This window comes from Dermacentor variabilis, chromosome 4, assembly GCF_050947875.1.
Source record: "Dermacentor variabilis isolate Ectoservices chromosome 4, ASM5094787v1, whole genome shotgun sequence".
Taxonomy (NCBI): Eukaryota; Metazoa; Arthropoda; class Arachnida; order Ixodida; family Ixodidae; genus Dermacentor; species Dermacentor variabilis.
In genome coordinates this window covers 234,748,831-234,769,237 of record NC_134571.1, presented here as the reverse complement: position 1 = coordinate 234,769,237, position 20,407 = coordinate 234,748,831, and the positions used below count along the sequence as shown (strand labels likewise).

The 20,407-nt window shown below is 48.8% G+C and overlaps 1 protein-coding gene across 1 annotated transcript in view; it reads right to left on the bottom strand.

Annotated features, from left to right (window-relative positions):
* The window catches only part of LOC142580213 (DNA mismatch repair protein Msh6-like), a 745,039-nt gene that overhangs the window by 23,811 nt on the left and 700,821 nt on the right, over positions 1-20,407 (bottom strand). The window contains exon 30 of the mRNA XM_075691108.1: positions 4,321-4,455. Within this exon, the coding sequence (XP_075547223.1) occupies positions 4,321-4,455 (135 nt within the window). The remainder of the gene's footprint in view (positions 1-4,320; positions 4,456-20,407) is intronic.

Below are 20,407 nucleotides of genomic sequence, written 5' to 3'. Positions count from 1 at the left end.
TGCTTCAGCTCTGCTTGTTTTTTTTTTTCGTCTTGTATTCGGTTGACATTGCACCACACCCTGAGCATGCCTTCTCGATAGCCAGCATGCCTTAGCCTGGCCACCTGTGCCTCAAAACTATATTCGACTCTGTGTGCACACGTCCTCTTCAGTGCGGCACATAGGCATAATTTCATTATGACCCTCTTTACATATTTCGAGTGTGCTGAATTAAACGGTAATAATCCTTTGTGCAAAAGCAGTGCATAGACCTAAGAAACATGAGTGTTGCCTAAAATCAACTTTAGGTCTTGTGGGTTGAATGTTCCATCGCGAGTTGCAGGCTATCTAGCACTTGAGTCAACAATGCGAAAACTCGTTCAACACTTTGTTGTGGGTCTACATTTCTCCAATACAATGCCAATACCATTGTGCTAGACAGTGCAATATGTGTGTCATTCATCTCTGTATTTTGCCTAAGTGCTTGTCTTCCAGAATTCGAACTATTCGTTGTAACAGTACTGCAGTTTTGAAAATTTTCATTATACAGTCAAACCTCTATATAAGGAACCTCGATTTAATTACATTCATGATGTAATGAACTATTTGGGTTTTCCAGATTTAGTTCCATTAAAAACTGTGGATATTTTTCTCGATCTAACGAAGCGATTTTGCAACACGGTTTTGATTTAACAAAGTTTTCGGTCATTTCAAGCAAGTACTTGGAGCCTGTATGGTTAGTAAATCTAGCAGAAAATTATAAAAATTTAGGCCAAGGAAAAAGGTATTTGCAAGTGCTCCTCCACATGAAAAGTTGGAGCGGCAAAACTGCCGTTGAAGCTCGTGCATGAAAAGCAGTATGCAGAAAAACCGCCGTGCCACTTGTTGCGTAACAATTTGCGGAGGCCACGGGGCATGCGGAGTGTTCAGAGAAACACAAGATTCCTTCAGCACAAGAAGGGTGGGTAACGTGATCACGAAAGCGCTTGACGGGACACGCTTGTATTCTCGCTGTAGCTGTGCATGGCTGTCCATACCTGCCGTTATCTTGGAGGTAATCTTCGTCAAGTTGGCAAGTGGAAAGTTAGAGCCGAGCTGATTGGTGCCTTGATGCACATTTCGTGTAGTCTTGCCAGTCACGCAATCTCAGGTTTCTGAGGCACGGTGCGAAGCGTTCGCTTGCGTTGCAGCGGTGAATGTTCTTGGTCAGAGAGTGAGATCTTTGCCTGAGCGCGTGTGACACTGATAAAACTATGAACCTTATTTTGTGAAGCTGCTCTTTGCTATCGCCATCAATGCCCACCTTTCTGGCAAAACTGCGGCATTTTTTTAAGGACGAATATCAGTACCTTTTGGCACATTTGTTTTAAATTTGAGTGCACCATATGATGATGGCTGTGGGCACTAAGCGCAGTCTGCCATGGTGTCCAAGATTTACGGCACCATGTGGCACGCCAATCTCAGACACTGTGAGCCAAGGTGCTGCACTGTTCTCAGCGCGATCTGTGCCGCATGCAGTGGCAAGACACTATCCACCAGGAATGTTCTGGAAATTTGTGAGATGATTTTTACTGCTGAACCTTTAAAACCTAGAATTAACGAAATTCATGATTTAACGAATTTTTTCACTGCAAGTACAGTTTCGTTATTTTTTATTTATTTATTTTATTTATTAAATACTGTGGACAAATGGTCCAAGCAGGGAGGGCGACATATGGTACATACAATGAAAATCAGATTGACAAAACAAACAGAACCACAAAATTACAAGATTAGGAAGTGGATTCAACTATACAATTCCATTCGGTTACAGTTCGAGGGAAACAAGAAAACTTATATGTGTTCTTGCAATGTAAGGGGTTAATGCATCATGTCATGTCTGCGGTGGCATGTAGTCCTGGTCGATAACTGCGATAAATGTCCAGATGCGTCAAGGGATAAATTGTTGGTGTGAAGTAGTTTAAGGAATTCAAGTCTCTGTTTCCCTCAAACTACTTCACACCAACAATTTATCCCTTGACGCATCTGAACATTTATTGCAGTTCGAGTGGTTCAAGGTTGTTAATTTCCATAAGTTCGGTGGGGGAATCACCATCTGGAAGATTTGTTAAATATAAATCTGATCGCTTTTCTCTGAATTCTCTCAAGACTATTGATATTAGTTTTTGTGTATAGATCCCAAACTATGCAAGCATATTCCAGCTTAGGTCTAATTAGGGAGATGTAGCATAGCATTTTAACGTTAGATGGCGCTTTCATAAGTTTGGGTCTCAAAAGGCCTAGTTTTCCGAAGGCTGAAGCGCAAGTGTTAGTTATGTGATCATTCCATGATAGTGTATTCTTAAGGGTCACTCCTAGGTATTTATAGCTAGTGACTTCATATGGACCTAACTGATATGTATAAAGCAGGGGTGATTTCTTATGTATCATTCGCAGTAGTATGCTTTTATCTGTGTTTAGTGTCATTCCCCAGCACCTGCACCATGCAAGAATATTATTTAAACTAGAACATAAGCTAGTTTGATCATGGAGAGAAACAATATCTTTAAAGAGCACACAATCATAGGCAAATAATCGAATCTGTATATTGAGGTTCCACTGCATGTGAATGCAATTACAATGAACAGGGTCAGAAAATTGTAAATGTAGTGAAATCTGGTTGATATAATTGATAATTCCTTATACCTCAGAGGGTTATAAGTGGACTCGACTGTAGTCTCAGAACAGTATCTAGAATGTACGAACACGAACAGCATATACACGGAGTGCTGTGGGAACAGGTATCGGCACATCCTCTACAGTCTCTGAAGTAAAACAGCACCAGTGCATCAGCCTGATGACAAAAGCACAAAGGGCAATAGTTTGTACCGCTATAGCTACATTACTGATGCAGTACGAATTACACGACATCCTGACGATTTGTTCGATACGATGTGATCTTATCACCAGCTCGTCCGAAACTTGTGATAACCGCCTTACATTTTTCCTGTCATAAGCAAAGGAGACTTGTGCTTTACTTTCTGTATGTGCGTAATTTTTTTTCCCCTGTTGATTCGCTGCTAGTGATCATGGTGTGGTCTGTTGTGTTCAACAAAGAAGCAATGGATCAACTAAATTTTAGAAGCGGGCCTAGAGGCTCATTGCAGTTTCAGTGCACCATTTGCCGTAGCAAAAGGCAATTGGAAAGTGCCTCTCAGCCTGCTGGGCGCGTTGATCCAATAGAAGAGCAGCGTGCATTACAACTTCATCAGACAGGCCCCCTATTTGTGAAAAAAAAAAAAAAAAGAAAACAAAACACCTTTTCACTTTTCCTATGCAGCTATTGTTGTGAGGAGGGTGGGAAGGAAAGTCGGAACTTCGGGAATTCGCACATTGATGACAATGATGATTTATTGGCATCCCCTTTGAAATGGAGTGGTGACAAATAGTCACCTAGCCAGCCCGAGTTACTCAGATATGTTATGCATGCTTTTCATTCTAGCATTTCTGTATAGATCTCTTTATACTTTTTTCTCCTCCTCGGAACTTCTCCACCTACCTTATACCTCTACCTATGCCTGTAACGGACCCAGTATTATCAACCTCTGCTCAAGATGGCAGCGCTCAGTGGCGGGAAAGACGAAATGGCTCTGTGAATTCCAGTGTTATTGTGCGATTTTTGAGCTCCTTTATTACTGTCCATACTGAAAACATTTTTTTCGGATAGCCAGAATACTTCTTCAGCTAATTGTCTTGATATAGTGTAGATTACGTATTGCTGATGGTGAAACAAATGGCTTCCAAAAGTCAATCTTTTTCAAGGTTTTCGTCATCCTTGTTGCTTCCGTCTCACTCGCTCTCCCAAAGCTGGTTGTCTTCCGTGCCGTTTGTCATTGCTTGAGATTGACTTAAAACTCTTCACGACAGTCTCGAACGAAACTGCATGCCACACGTTCAAAATCCATTGGCACAGTTCTAGCAGCAATACCCTCTTAATGCGCTTGTAAGTATGATGCAGCTAAACAACATAGGCCTCAACACTGCAGATACCATTGAAGCACGTGGGATTTAGGTGCATGATCACAATCTGCTGGGATACACTGATGATGATGACCATCTAATAGCAGCCATCAGACAGCGACTCCTGAAAATGAGCCACGAGGGCGTGGCCTCCGACATCAGACCAGTGCAGGGGCACAAGGCCCGCACAGGTGCATGCACGATCGTTGGTAAAGGATTTTTCCAAACTTTTCCCGCTCTAAAGTGGGAGTATGAACCTTATATGAGGGCGGGTATTGCACAAGTATATACACTGTTCTGTGGCTGATTTTCTAAAGAATGAATCACAACCAAGATTCTTGCCTGCTGTGGAATGCCTGCCAACTTAGCAGCATTGAAGCCATAGCTCTTGGGGCAGGGACCTGGCACACACTTGTAGAGGAACACAATGGTCTCCTGTGTGGGGTCTTGTGCATTTTCATCTTCCACCATGCATGCCTGCATAAAGGGTGCAATACAACAATGGTATTTAGTCTATGATGCCTGTGCACTTTGTGGTTTCAGAGAGAGTGGCAGCATAGATTCTTAAATGGCACTCTTCGTGCAAGTCTACCCAGCACTGCTTTCTGTGCTTGTGTCTCAAGTGCTTGACGGTCCCACAGAGAATTTTTGACGAAAATTATGGGGCTTTACATGCCAAAACCATGATCTGATTATGAGGCACACCTCAATGGGGGACTCCGGAATAATTTGGACCATCTGGGGTTTTTTAATGTGCACCTAAATCTAAGCATACGGGTGTTTTCACATTTCGCCCCCATCAAAATGCGACCACCATGGCCGGGATTCGATCCTGCGACCTGGTGCTTAGCAGTCTGTAACACCATAGCCACTAAGCAACCACGTCGGGTACAGAGAATGTTTAATTCGTTTTGTTCGCTAGTGGTATGGTCAGCATCAAGTGATTGATGTGATCAGTGTTATTGCTTAACAATTTCATGTTTCAAGACACACCTGCTGAAGCACCTTTAAAGTGCACCTCACCAGGTTCAGGCAGGCCGAGATCACTCAGTGAAAATTAGATAGGAGAAATATGACAGAAATGTATGCTGCAAAAGAAGCTGGAAAGTAAAATACTAGTCCTTTTGCTTGAAGCACATAAACAGTCATGTGAACTCCTGCTAAACATGCAGGAAATGAACAAATAAAAGTCGAGGCTTGGTGTATCCCCGGATCCCACACCGGAGATGGAAGAGGGGGCATCCTAATATCATTTGTGGCACAGTGCTCCCTGGAGCCAGCATATAGCCAAATTTCTGACGCGACCTGGTGAAGGGCCCTTTAGTGTTTTAGTGGTGAATGTTTCTTTTGGACTGCAGCACCTTGACATGGTTCCTACTTTCCATTAGCTACCACTAGCTAATACAGTAAAACCTCAGTCATACGTTTTGGAAAAAGCACAAGAAAAAAAAACGTACTAACCAAAACATACGATCGGAAGTTACTAAAAAGCATTGCTGACTAAACTGCAGCTGCAATCTATGTAAGCATAAGAGTCCCGTGAATTTTTACAACATGAGATGCCACACATGCCGAGTCAGCAGGACACAAGTGGTGGCCAAGACATTCATTGTCGTTTTTGTGGCTACTGTAAGCTTACGTTTGCGCTCCTCGAGTTCAGCCTGGTGCAACGGCTTCTTTAGGCCGGAAGTTCTGATGTGGCCACTCAGCAAGAATCATCGCAGCAAGAGACACCGATGCAATGCACTCTGTTTTGCTATTCCATAGCCATAGTGTTTAGGACAGCAACAAAAAACCAAAACAATATAGGGATGTTGGAGGATGCAGGAATACTGTTCATCATCATCATCATCCGCCTATTTTATGTCCACTGCAGGACGAAGGCCTCTCCCAGCAATCTCCAATTGCCCCTGTCCTGCACCAACTGATTCTAGCTAGTGCGTGCGAATTTCCTTATTTCATTGACTCACCTAGTCTTCTGTCATCCTCGATGGCACTTCCATTCTCTTGGCACCCATTCTATAACTCTAATGGTCCACCAGTTATCTGACCTACGCATTAAATGATCTGCCCAGCTCCATTTTGTTTCTCTTAATGTCAGTATATTGGCTATCAGCGTTTGCTCTCTGATCCACACCGCTTTCTGTCTGCCGTATGCGATCCAACCCATTTTTATTCTTCTGTGAATTTCTTTCTCATGATTAGAGTTCCCTCTGATTAGTTGACCTAAGTAAACGAACTCCTTCACAAACTCTAGAGGCTGACTAGCGATCCTGAACTCTTGTTCCCTTGCCAATCTATTCATCATTATCTTTGTCTTCTGTATATTGTAACGACGTGGGATCGACGAGTATGCGTAGCAGCACCGCCAAGAAACGCACTTTATCAGTCGTCCAAGGGAACAACAACAACGTCTTCTTCGTTTCCCCCGCTTCACCTAAAAACACGCGCTACTTCAGCGTCGTCCCCACTGGCGCATACCCGCTGAATAATGGTTCTGCCAAATATAGTTGCGTCATTTGCTCCCCCTTTAGAAAAGATCATCGTCCCGATGATAGAGGCTTGGAAGGCAGCGGTAAAGAACTGCGCAGTCTTGGCAGTCCTCATAGTACGGCTTCATACGCAGCACGTGAACGACCTCGGGTAAATGCCGTCGGCGCTTTGAACAGTGCGAGCTGTCAGGAATGACTTCGTAGTTGACGTCACTGATGCGTCGGAGAACTATGTAGGGCCCGAAGTATTTACGTAGGAGCTTTTCAGAGAGCCCACGCTGTCGAATAGGTGTCCAGACCCACACTTTGTCGCCGATGTTGTATGTTACGGCTTTGTGCCGAAGATTGTAGCGTCTGGCGTCAATGTCCTGCTGTTCGTGGATTCGCAGACGCGCAAGCTGCCTAGCTGCCTCTGCTCGGAGTGTTATCTCTTCAGCACCCGTTTCGGTGTCGTCAAATTCATGAGGGAGCATTGCATCTAATGTTGTTGTAACCTCACGGCCGTATACGAGACTGAAGGGCGTCTTGCGAGTGGTCTCTTGACGAGCCGTATTGTACGCGAAGGTGACATAAGGTAAAACCTCGTCCCAGTTCCTATGCTCTACATCTACGTACATGCTTATCATATCAGCCAATGTCCTATTGAGTCGTTCTGTCAGTCCGTTTGTTTGAGGGTGATACGCTGTTGTCTTTCGGTGGGCGGTACCACTTAGACGTAGAACGATATCTAAAAACTGGGCCATGAACGCAGTACCTCTGTCCGTGACGACTACTGCGGGAGCGCCATGCCTTAAAACGATGGATTCCAGAAAAAATCGTGCCGCTTCATCTGCTGTTGCCCGTTGCAGGGCACTTGTCTCGGCATATCTAGTGAGATAATCCGTGGCAACGATTATCCACCTATTACCAGTAGTAGACGTCGGGAAGGGGCCCAGAAAGTCCATGCCTACTTGTGCAAATGGTGTGGCCGGTACGTCAACAGGGTGCAGTAAGCCGGCTGGTTTGACGGATGGCGGTTTACGACGTTGGCAATCCAGACATGTCTGAACGTAGCGTTTAACGACCGCAGTAAGTCTCGGCCAGTAGTACTTCTGCCGAATCCGTGCCAATGTGCGAGTGTAGCCCAAGTGCCCAGCAGTCGGCTCGTTGTGGCAGGCGTTTAAGATTTCACGTCGAAGCGGTGATGGAACAACAAGTAAGTAGTTGCTGCCGCTAGGCGAGAAGTTCTTCTTGTAGAGGACGTTGCGACGCAAGCAGTATGATGCCACCCCTCTTGCAAAGAGCCTCGGCACGCGGTTGGTTCGTCCTTCGAGGTAATCAATAAGCGGCAGCAATTCAATGTCATCCCGTTGCTGGCGTGAAAGATCGGCAGTATCCACGAGTCCCAGAAAAACCGTGTCGTCATCGTCTTGTGCTGCCGGCTCAACAGGAGACCGAGAAAGGCAGTCGGCGTCTGCGTGCCGTTTTCCCGACTTGTATGTAACAACAAAGTCGAACTCTTGGAGTCGAAGACTCCAGCGTGCGAGCCGGCCGGAAGGATCTTTCAAATTAATGAGCCAGCAGAGGGAATGGTGGTCACTAACGACGGTGAAAGACCGACCATACAAATACGGACGAAATTTCAGAACTGCCCATACCATTGCGAGGCATTCTTTTTCAGTGGTGGAGTAGTTAGCTTCGGCTCGGGATAGTGTCCTACTGGCGTAAGCAATCACCTTTTCGCTGTCGCCCTGCCATTGTACTAGCACCGCCCCTAGACCGACATTACTAGCGTCTGTATGCAATATCGTCGGGGCTTCCTCATCGAAGTGTACTAATACGGGAGGCGATTGCATGCGGTGCCGGAGCTCGTGGAATGCCCGCTGCTGGTCTTCGCCCCAAGTAAAAGGCATATCGTCTCGGGTGAGCTGTGTTAACGGCCATGCGATACGCGAGAAATTAGCAATAAATCGCCGGTAATATGCACAGAGTCCCAGAAAACGTCGCACGGCTTTTTTGTCTGATGGAATCGGGAAATTAGCGACGGCGGCAATTTTATCCGGATCAGGTCGGACTCCTTGGCTACTGACGACGTGACCGAGGAACTGGAGCTCATGAAAACCAAAATGGCACTTCTCAGGCTTCAAAGTAAGACCGGCAGAGCGTATCGCTTCAAAAACAGTTTTCAGCCTTCGTAAGTGTTCGTCGAACGTTGCGGAAAAGACAATCACGTCATCCAAGTACACCAGGCATGTTTGCCATTTGAGTCCGGAGAGCACAGTGTCCATTAGACGCTGAAATGTTGCTGGCGCCGAACACAAACCGAAAGGAAGTACCTGAAATTCATAAAGTCCGTCAGGCGTCACAAAGGCTGTTTTCTCACGGTCTCTCTCATCCACTTCGATCTGCCAATAACCGCTTTTCAAGTCCATTGAGGAAAAGTAGCACGAGTTTCGCAACCTATCCAAGGAATCATCAATACGCGGCAGCGGATAAACGTCCTTCTTTGTGACCTGATTGAGCTTCCGATAGTCGACGCAGAAGCGCAGGCTACCGTCCTTCTTCTTCACTAAAACTACAGGTGATGCCCACAGACTATTAGATGGTCGAATAACGCCATCTTCTAGCATCGTCTTCACTTGTTTTTGTATCGCTTCGCGTTCCTTTGGGGCCACACGATAAGGGTTTTGTCGGATGGGTCTGGCGTCGACATCAGTAATGATGCGGTGTTTCGTAAGGGGCGTTTGACCAACTCGTGACGCAGAGGAGAAACAGCCCTGGTACTGCTTGATGAGCTCAAGCAGACGATTCCGCTCAACGGCCGTTAACGTCGGATTAACGTCTACAATAGGTGCAGCTGTGTGGACTGTAGAGGCCGACTCCTGCGCTAAGTGGCAGTCTTGTATTTCTGTCACTTCGTCGAAATAGGCGACAGCAGTGCCTCTAACGATGTGTCGGCGCTCCCTACTAAAATTTGTCAGCAAGAGTTCGGCGCTTCCGTCGATTACATTGATAAGTGCTCTGGCAATGAACACACCGCAATTCAGTGCTAGCGCACTGATGTGTTCAGCTACTCCAGTCCCACTTTGCAGGCTGTCACAGCGCACCTGTACGAGGGAGCAACTCCGCGGCAAAAGTATGACGTCGTCCGCGGCAATACGTAAGCGAGGTTGTTGTGGCTTCTCATGGGTGACATGATCCGAACTCGTAGCAAAAGTGACGCTTCTGTCACGGATGTTAATCACGGCGCCGTACTCCCGTAGAAAATCCATGCCCAGTATAAGTTCTTTACAACACTCAGTAAGGATGACGAGGGTGACGACGAAGGTTGAACCGGCGATTAAGAGTCGGGCCGTGCATTTCCCGACAGGTGTCATCAACTGACCTCCGGCGGTTCTTATGTTGGGCCCGTGCCATGGTGTCTTCACCTTCCTCAGTTTGTCAGCGACCTGTAAGTTAAGGATTGAAAAATGGGAGCCAGTGTCAACCAGAGCGGCTATTTCGTGACCGTCAATGCAAACGATGAGCTCGGCGCTGACGATGTCAGTTACGTCTTTCGTACTTCTATTCGTCGTATTCGTCGTTGTGCTGGGCGTCTTTTTCGTCAATGTAGTCTTCACGTCGTCGTTCGTCGATAACGGGGGATGTGGAGCAGTTAGAGTATTGGCAACCTCACCCCCGGAGGTCGCTGCGGCTAGTTTCCCCGTCGAGGGCTAGGGGATCTGCCCCTAGTGACGTCGGCAAAGCTGCGACGAGTCGGCGAATTGTAGCGCGCGGGAGATGGAGAAGGAGAACGTGGTCGGGATGTCGTCGTATTTGGTGGCTGACTGTTCACAGGAGCGTCGTTGTAAGCGCGTCGACCGTCGTACGGAGAATAAGCATAGTTGGCAGGAAAGCTTGGTTGTTGAGCGGCGCGATAGTTGTTCCATTTGCGGCAAACTCTATAGACGTGTCCAGCTTCACCACAATGGTAGCACACTGGTCGACGGTCGACGGTGCGCCACAAATCGGTTTTCCGGCACTGGTAGTTCGGCGGTAACTCTCCATGGAGCCAAGGGGTGGCGTGCGCATGTCGAAAATACGGCGTTGTTTGTGCTGGCATGATCGGCGGGGTCGGTAGAGTCGACGAGGGTGACGATGTCGGCTCTATTTGTGGCGTAGGTGGTGTTGTAGTTATGGGTGTCAACGGCGTTGAAGTTGCGTTGAGTGGACGGCGGACAGCTTCCGCATAAGTGAGGCGCCGCGGAACGTTGCCACAGTCTGGCGCTGAAAAAGCTTGCCGGACTTCCTCCCGGACGACATCAGCAACAAAAGATAACGCTGGCGTCGGTTCCGTAGGCGCAACCACAAAGCCGAGCTGCCGAAGCTCTTCTCGCACCACTTCGCGGACAACTTCACGCAGAGACATGTCGTTACTCGCAGCCAGTACGGAAGTGTTCGCCGTCGAGTTGCCCATGTCATGCTGGTGGTATCGTTGATGCAGGGCCCGTTCAATGGCTGTAGCCTCTTTTGTGAACTGTGCCACTGTTGTCGGTGGATTTCTCACAAGGCCGGCAAACAGTTGCTCCTTCACTCCTCGCAGGAGATATCGCAGCTTTCTTTCCTCTGGCATGTCTGGGTCTGCCCTACGGAAAAGACGGGCCATGTCTTCTGAGAACATAGCAACACTCTCATTGGGCTTTTGAACGCGGATTTCAAGGAGACGCTGCGCGTTTTCCCTCCTGTCGATGCTTGAAAAGGTATCCAGCAGCTGTGCGCGGAAGTCGTCCCACGTGGCAAAGCTCCTCTCCCGGTTTACGTACCACGTACGAGCATTGTCCTTCAAATAGAAATAGACACTCGAGAGTTTCTCCGCCGAGCTGGTCTTATGGTTATACTGGGCGACGCGCTCGAACTGGTCTAGCCAATCTTGGACGTCTTCAAAGGCATCACCATGAAAGCTCTCCGGGACCATAGGATTCTGTAGCGTTACTTGCGATGGAGCTGCGGTGGCCATGTTATTTGTAGGAGGCAAACGATTTCTCGAAGTTTCTTGCAGCGGACTGGACTCGGGCGCTAAGCCTAGCAGGCGACGACTGAAGCGGTGGACCGGTGTTTCGATGCGCGATGGTGATTCCGGGCTCGATCGTCGGCTCCGCGAAGGGGTGCCAAGCATGAAGAATACCCCGCACCTCCACCAGTGTAACGACGTGGGATCGACGAGTATGCGTAGCAGCACCGCCAAGAAACGCACTTTATCAGTCGTCCAAGGGAACAACAACAACGTCTTCTTCGTTTCCCCCGCTTCACCTAAAAACACGCGCTACTTCAGCGTCGTCCCCACTGGCGCATACCCGCTGAATAATGGTTCTGCCAAATATAGTTGCGTCAATATTAATCTTCAACCCCACTCTTACACTCTCTGTTAGGGTCCTTAATCATTTGCAGTAACTCGTCTGCATTGTTGCTGAATAGAACAATGTCATCGACAAACCAAAGGTTGCCGAGATATTCACCATCGATCCTAACTCCTAAGCCTTCCCAGTTTAGTAGCTTGAATACTTCTTCCAAGCACGCAGTGAATAGCATTGGAGAGATTAATTGTGTCTCCCTGTTTGACTCCTTTCTTTATAGGTATCTTCCTGCTTTTCTTGTGTAGAATTAAGGTAGCTGTAGAACCTCTGTAGATATTTTCCAAGGTATTTACGTAAGCGTACTGTACTCATTGATTACGTAATGCCTCTGTGACTGCTGGTATCTCTACTGAATCAATGCGTTTTCGTAATATATGAAATCCATATACAGTAGAACCCCGCTGTTACGTTCCTCACTGCTGCGTTTTCCCGGCTGCTACGTGGTTTTCATCCGGTCCCGGCATAGCTTCCATAGGATCCAATGTATAAGGAACCCCGCTGTTACGTAGTAGCTGTGAAAACGTTCCCGCATGATGCGTCGAAACCCGAACCTGCCTGGGCTAAAGTAGGCAACGCGCTCCAACCGCCATTTTGGCTTTTGACGAGTTTTGACCGGGCTTGGCTATGGAACTGGCTCCAAGAAGCCGCACGCCAGTTCAAGAGGCCGCCACTAGGTGGCCATTCGTGAAAAATGCTCTCACTATCATCGCTGTAATTACGGTCGCCGCATGGTTTGTTGGACGAGCCGACCCACGGAAGAAGGAAACTCGGGAGAGGCCCTGATGTCGGAAGTTGGCGTTGCTCATGGCGTTGCTCCGCCTATTGGGCCAGCTCTCCTCTCTTGTTTACATTTTCGCGAAACCACGGCGCGCTGCGTGCAACCGGGCTGCTTGGACGCGCGCGCTGCGCAGCAATACTAAACAATCGTTAGCACGTTAGCATGATTACGCCAAAGAGGGCAAAATTTCCCGCGGATATTCCTTCGTCTGTTGCCATTGCCGTGGCGCGGTGACGACGAAGAGCACGAGCCGCATGATGCCGGGGAGTTGCCAAATCCTAGATTTGGAGAAGCCGTCGCGGCTCTGGACCTCCTCCGCAGGTACGCCGCACCTCACAGCGACGCTGACAGCAATGCGGCCTTCCAGGCTATTGAGAAACGTGTGGTGATTTCTAGCGAGCGAAAGAAACGGCAAGCCACCATTCTAGACCTTTTAAAGTTCTAAGCGCACGCTGTGGAAATAAATTGTCTATAGTTGAAGCTGCACTTTTTTCATTCATTTTTGGAGCTTTCCTCACTGTTGCGTTTTCCCGGCTGTTACGTTTTTTTTTTTCCTCGGTCCGGTGAAAAACGTATGAACGGGGTTCCACTGTAGAGAGGCTTATTGTACTCTGTGTATTTCTCGATAACCTGATTAATGACATGGGTGTGATCCATTGTAGAGTATCCCTTCCTGAAGCCAGCCTGTTCACTCGGCTGACTAAAGTCCAGTGTTGCCTTTATTCTATTGGAGATTATTTTGGTAAATATTTGATACAATACTGGGAGTAAGCTAATGGGCCTATAATTTTCAATTCTTTAACGTCTCCCTTTTTGTGGATTAGTATAACGTTTGCATTCTTCCAGTTTTCTGGACCCTTGCAGTCGATGTGTGCAGTCACTCTAAATGGCTCTGTGCGTCGAGGAGCAAACTTGGCTATAAACCCAATGGCTGCCTTACTTAGCGGGTGCGTGTCTCGGAGAACCAAGTCTCGAACCTGGAAGGTAGCTGGAGTGCGCTTTTTGTTGTAATACTTTGCCTGGCTGGCTTTTGCCAAAGTTTGGTGGTCCTGTGCAAAGGCCCAGGCATCTCGAAGGTACACATCCAGTTCAGCAGCTAGGGCATGAGGCGCAGAAGGGGGCACCTCGGTGCTAGCTGCCTGATTGTGATGGCTCCACGGGTTCTGTAGTTGCCGCTCATAACACAAGAAGGCAGGCGTAAAGCCAGTAATTACACTTTCAGACGTGCCCATTGCAAACGCCACTTCGGGCAGCCTTTTGTCCCAGTCCCTGTGGGAAGTGCAGTAGCTTACCAGGCGTTGTTTAAGCATTGCATTATGGTGTTCCACAGTCTGTCCTGCTCGTCTGTATGGGACTGTGTGGCTCTCCTTGATTCCCCAGTGCTGGAGAATGCCTTTCCACAGTTTGCTTATGAATGGTTTGCCATTGTTGCTAAATATGGAGCTAGGCACACAATGCCGGCAAAAAAGTTGATCATTTTATCGATGATCAATTTGGAGGTAGGCGCACGTAATGGGAAAAGCTCCACAAACTTCGTGAACTTGTCCGGCACCACCAGGATGTACCTAAGGTGCCGAGGGGTTATGGGCAGTGGCCCAATAAGGTCCACACTTAGCTGCTACAGTGGGTGGGTGGCCCATGAACTGTCCATCAGTCCTTTTGGTTTTTGCCAGTGAGGTTTGAAAGCCTGGCACTGTTGGCAGCTGTGGATATAATGGGAGATATCGGAGCGGATACCGAGCCATATGAACCAGCTCTTCACACGTTTCCAAATTAAAAAAAAAAGCCTAAATGCCCATTTTTAGTGCCATATCTCATAAGTGCTGGGGAAGCCAGGCAACCTTACGTTCCCCGACCGTATAAGGATTTCGCTGTCATCAGCTAGGTCCTGTACCCTCTTGGACTCTTTAGCGTCACCAGGTAGCAGGCCCGACTTTAAGTATTGCAGCAGCTGCAGCAGCAGTGGATCCTTGCGTTGTTCCAACTGGAACTTTGCAGTGTCGGTGAGTGAGGACACATCAGTCACGTCAACAGGGACTGCTAGCTCAAAATGAATGGTTTGTTGTGGCTCTTGCACTTCGATCCGCCAAACAAGGCTGAGAAAATTTGGCAGCAGGGATGAGGCACCTACTTAGTGCATTCGCTGGGATGTTGGCCCGTCCTTTATGATGCCTTACGCTACACTTGAACCCTTGTAATCTCAACACCGAACGTCGCACTCTCCACGATGTCTACTCAATTGTAAACGTCCAAGTCAATGATGCATGGTCACAATGCACCTCGATGTTAATTCTACATATGGTCGGAATCTATCGACAGCCCACACCACAGTGAGGCATTCCCATGCTTGGACAGTATAGTTCTTTTCAGCAGTGCTGAGGGTCCTGCTTATAAATGACAGGCCTGAATTCACCTTCGACTTCCTGCAACAACACTGCCGATATGCTAGTGCCACTGGCATCTGTTTCAATCACAAAGAGCCCGTTCAGGTCAGGCACCACAGCCACCCCTCCTGCCAGCGTTAGCCTCAGAGTCTCGAATGCTGTCTGTTGCTCGGCACCCCAAACCCAATGGACTCCTTTCTTGAGGAGAGCTGTTTAGGTTCTGGCTTTGTCAGAAAACCAGGGGATAAAATTTCTGTAGTATCCCACAAGGCCCAAAAATATTTGGAGCTCCTTGACTGTTTTAGGGAATGGGAACTGTGCAACCGCTCGCACTTTGTCTGGGTCAGGTTGACATCTGCCTGGAGAGATTACATGTGCAAGGAACTTTATTGCCTGTTCACAGCGTGTAACTTTGCTGGGATTGATTGCCAGACCTGCAGAGCCAATTCTTAGCAGTCTCATCGATATGTTGTAGGTGGTCCTCAGAAGTTTTATTTATTTATTTTTCTGAAGTTTCTGAATAAATGAGCACATTGTCAAGAAATGCCATGCAGTAGTTGTGTTTTATGCCTTCTAAGACTTTGTCCATGAGAGACTGAAATGTTGCCGGCCCACCTGCTACTCCAAATGGAATTCGCTTAAATTAAAACACTCCTCTATGGCACAGGAATGCAGTCTTTGGTACATCTTCGGGAGCAACCGACACTTGAAAGAACCTCTGAGCAAGGTCGAGGCTAATGAACCACCTAGCGCAGCTGAGCCATTACTCAATCTGTGTGGGGCATGGGATATACTTGCACAGTTGTGATTGCATTTAAAGGTCTGTAGTTGACCGCAATGCGATATTCTCCAGTTTTCTTCTTTACTAATACAGAGGCACTGGCCCAGGAACTGGAGCAGGGCTCAATGAGGTCTTGGTCTAGGAAATCTTGCATACACCCATCAGGAATTTATCTCTTTTGGCTGTTAACCCGGCGCAACTTGCATCTAACTGGTGGGTGGATGCCTGCGTCTATTTTGTGAACCACCAGGGATGTGCAACCTGGCAGAGTGGTAAAAATATGGTTACGGTCTGCAATGATGTCATTAAGTTTCTGCTTCTGCTCCTCCCAAAGGTTCTCTAGACTACACTCGCCACTCTCAGTGGTATTGTGGCATACATCCTGCACATCTGCAAAAAGTGCCTGTAGAAAGCTGGCCCCATTTTCATCAGTATCTTGACCTTGCTTATTGCATTACAACACTGCCATACAGACTGACAGGGGTCGGTGCCCAGAGTTCGACGCACATGGCCGCTTCATTGCCTTTTTAAATTTGATGAGCCCATAAGGGTCAGAGTGCAGTGACCATCCGCCAGGCTGCGTGGTCTAGCAGTAGCGCTTTGGTATGCAATGTGGTCAAAACCGCCACACCGTCAACACGAGATAGTGCAGTTTGGCGGCTCGAATCGCGGGATACCTTGCGTCACTTGAAACCCGAAGTTTTGAGGCGCTCTCCTAAGTTGACGTGGTGCCGAAGTGTAGCAGCCCCGTGTGTGTGGCGCGCGGGCGAATGGCATAGGTGAGGGGTTCTACTCCAAGGCTAAAGCCTGAAGTGTCGTTGACCGCGAACACTCAGAAGCCGTGCACACCTGAGAAGCGCCACCATTGTTTGGCTGACCGCTCCAACGCTGCTGGAAGCAACTTCAAACGACGGTCAGGGGGGGATCCCTGCAATATCGCAGTACTCTTGAGTACTTCTCCAGAAAGTCTTGCGGTGAGTGTCGGTCCTGGTAGCCACTGAATTTCGACAGTGGGACGGGCGCGCCTTTGATGTTGAACACTGGCCCCGCACTGGTTGTCTCGTCGGGCCTAGCCATGCCGGTTGTTTCGTCAGGCTTAACCACGTTGTTGAGCGGCGTGGTGTCCAGAATTTGAGCTATATGAGCCGCGAGTCTCCCTTACCACTGTGGTCCCGGAGGTTGAAGCCAAGAGTCCTTAGGACAATCGAAGAAGGCAGGAGAGGCTGCCCAACTGGCTGGGTGGCACTAGACGATTCTTGTTCCTCCATGTAACGTCTGGTCGGACGAGCCCCCACTTGGTACGTTTTTTATTTCGGGAAGTCCTTGGCGCACGCACACACCCACAGTCGGTGTTCGATCCCCCTCCCGCTACACACCGTTGCCTACCGTCTCACGCCTGCAACTCTACGCATCCTGGCGTCGGCCGGTACCCTTATAAGTGAAAATAATATACAATGCAAAATAAAAACAAATACAGTTACGGCAACTAAACAAGGATGGTGTGATGTGTGGTGCGCGACATGGTGCGGTGATCAGGTCGGTCAGGAGCACACGACAAGGAGTGCGCGCGCAGAGGCAAATTCCGTGCTGGAAGGAGAAAAACGACAACGCCGAAGAGCGTCCGGCATGTGAACGCGCGGCGCAAGAAAAACAACTGAAAGAAAAAAAGCAAACAATTAGGAAAGACCACGGGGCGTCAGGCAGCCAATCGGAGAATGCCTAATCAGCCAGAGAGAAGAAAAAGCATGGTGCGCTGGCAGAAGGGAGAGACGCAGAGGAGACGCCGGAAGAGTTCCAGGAAGCGACGCCAGGAGGAGGTCAACCACTGGACTGGGAGTTGAAGACGGGCCGTCGGGTTCCGGACCCGAGCCACCAGGACTTCACCCGACCGGGGCCTCCTGCCAGCCCGTTCCTGTGTGTCGCCCGTCTACCCGAGCGTGGCGTCAGCTCCTCAAGGCCGGTGAGCTTCTGCGCCCGTGGGCAGGACGAGAACAGTCGGGCTACGGGCCCGAGTTCTACGCCAGCTGCCCGGCCAGAACGCCACCCCCGTCTGTCGTGCCGCCTGCTGCCCGAGGCCGGCGTTCGAGCTTCTGTGCCCATGGGCAGGACAAGAGCAGTCGGGCTATGGGCCCGAGCTCTACACCCAACTGCCTAGCCAGAACGCCACCGCCGCCTACTCGTGCCACCAAGCCACCTGCTTTACCTCTCCAAGCCAGAGCTGGCGCGCTCCGGTCGCCCGGTCAGTCAACTTACACCCCGACCTTTGGTGAGACCGGCGCAACTCCTTTCGCCAACTTGTCGCCGCGTCTCCGCATCGAGACTGTTATGCGTCCCTGCCGTCGTGGCAAGCCCGGACTCATGCACTAGTTAGCTTCACACTAGCCCCAAATGTGTCTTACCGCCGTGATGTCTATTTGAGTGTTTATTTTATTCTTTCTATTTCTTTCAATAATTTATTTTATGCTTCTAGTTTGATTAAAAGTCTTTGTGTGGGTGCTCGAAACCAACGGCTTTGTCCTCAATTGGGTTCTCGGAGGCTCTGCCTAAGAGAACCGTTAAAACCTTTGAGTACACGAACCGTTGTCCCAATATTTGGGCATCACAGATGGCCTAGGCCTTGGTGCCATCTTAGTTCAGAAGACGGACTTGAACAGGTGATAGCTCACGCTAGCCGGTCACTGTGAAGAGTGCAAGACAATTATTCTACAGCCAAAAAGGAATGACTCGCCATCATTTGGGCTACAGCAAAATTTCACCCTTACATATATGGCAGGCCATTCAAAGTCATCAGCGACCATCATGCATTGTTGGCTAGCGGATTGAGAGAAGCCTTCAGGATGCTTGGCGCTGTGGAGCCTCAGACTGCAAGAATACGACATCACTGTAATCCACAAGTCTAGATGAAAACACTCTGATGACGACTGCCTATCACGCGCCCCCATTGACCCCCCCCGCAGCAGGAAATGAGGATGATGATGCCTTCCTTAGAATAATATTAGCGGAAGACTTTGCTGGACAGCAACGAGGAGACCCGGAACTAAAAGGCCTCATTGAGTATTTGGCAGCGAACACCAACGTTGTTCCTAGGGCATTTAAGCAAGGATTGTCTTCGTTCTCGCTTCAAAACAACCTACTGGTAAAGAACTTCTCACCAGTCCATGCCAATTACCTTTTTGTTGTTCCCTCAGCGCTGCGTCCAGAAGTGCTGCATGCCCTGCATGACAATACGACCGCTGGGCACCTCGGATTCTCCCAGACGCTATCGAGGATACAGGAAAGGTATTATTGGCCACGCCTGATCACTGACGTTGTCCGTTACGTCAAGATATGCCGAGTATGTCAGCGATGCAAGACACCACCGACAAGGCCAGCAGGATTACCACAGCTGATCGAACCTCCTTGCCAACCCTTTCAGCAGACCGGGATGAATTTGTCGGGACCCTTTCCGACGTAAACATCCAGAAATAAGTGGATTGTCGTGGCGACGGACTACCTCACCCACTTCGCTGACACTAAAGCTCTGCCGAAAGGTAGCGCAGCCGAAGTGGCAAAATTCTTCGTTGAGAGCATCCAGCTGCGACATGGTGTCCCAGAAGTTGTCATCACCAACAGAGGAACGGCCTTTACAGCAGAGTTCACCCAAGACATTCTGCAATACAGCCAGACAAGCCACAGGAGGACAACTGCCTACCACCCGCCAACGAATGGTCTTGTGGAGCGCCTGAACAAGACCCTCGCCGCAATGCTAGCAATGTACGTCGACGTCTAGCACAAGATGTGGGATGTGGTCCTGCCGTACGTAACCTACGCTTACAACACGGCAGTGCAAGAAACAACACAGATCATGCCGTTCAAGCTGGTTTACGACAGGAACCCTATGACGACCCTCGCTGCCATGTTGCCGCACGTCACTGACAAAGGGAATCTTGACGTCGCCACTTATCTCCAGCGCGCCAAAGAAGCATGATAGCTCGCCTGCCTGCGGATCAAGAACCAGCAGACGACTGACAGCCAACACTACAACCTTCAACAACGCTGCGTCGAGTACCAGCCCGGTGACTGTGTTCAGGTTTGGACCCCAACATGCTGACGAGGACTCGGCGAGAAGCTTTTATGCCGCTATTTCAGACCCTACAAGATCATCCGACGCATTGGCGCACTCGACTATGAGGTCGTGCCTAATGGAATTTCGCTATCACAGCGGCACTGCACACAACATGAAATAGTCCATCCTGTGCGACTTAAGCCATTCTACCAGCACTAACGAACTTTGGGGCTTTGCATAGATGAACTTCGGACTTCCTTTTTTTTCGGGGGGGACTGTGTTACTTTGGACTTTACTTCTTTGTTGTTTTACTACATTTTTTTAGATCAGTGTTCTTTTCTGTTTCGCTCTCCTGTTATGTTCGTAGCATCGAGACGATGCTTTTTGAGACAGGGGCATTGACACGTGGACTTGTTTATCTTTTACAGGTGAGTGCTTTTCACCGTCTAACAAATGTCATCGCTCAGTGCGGGACGGGCCCGCATGTATAGGAAGTTTCTCGAATGTTATCGGTGGTTTTGTTGTCGGCGAAGCTTGTGTAATCTAATTCCATGAGTGATGCGAATTGTGTAGAACT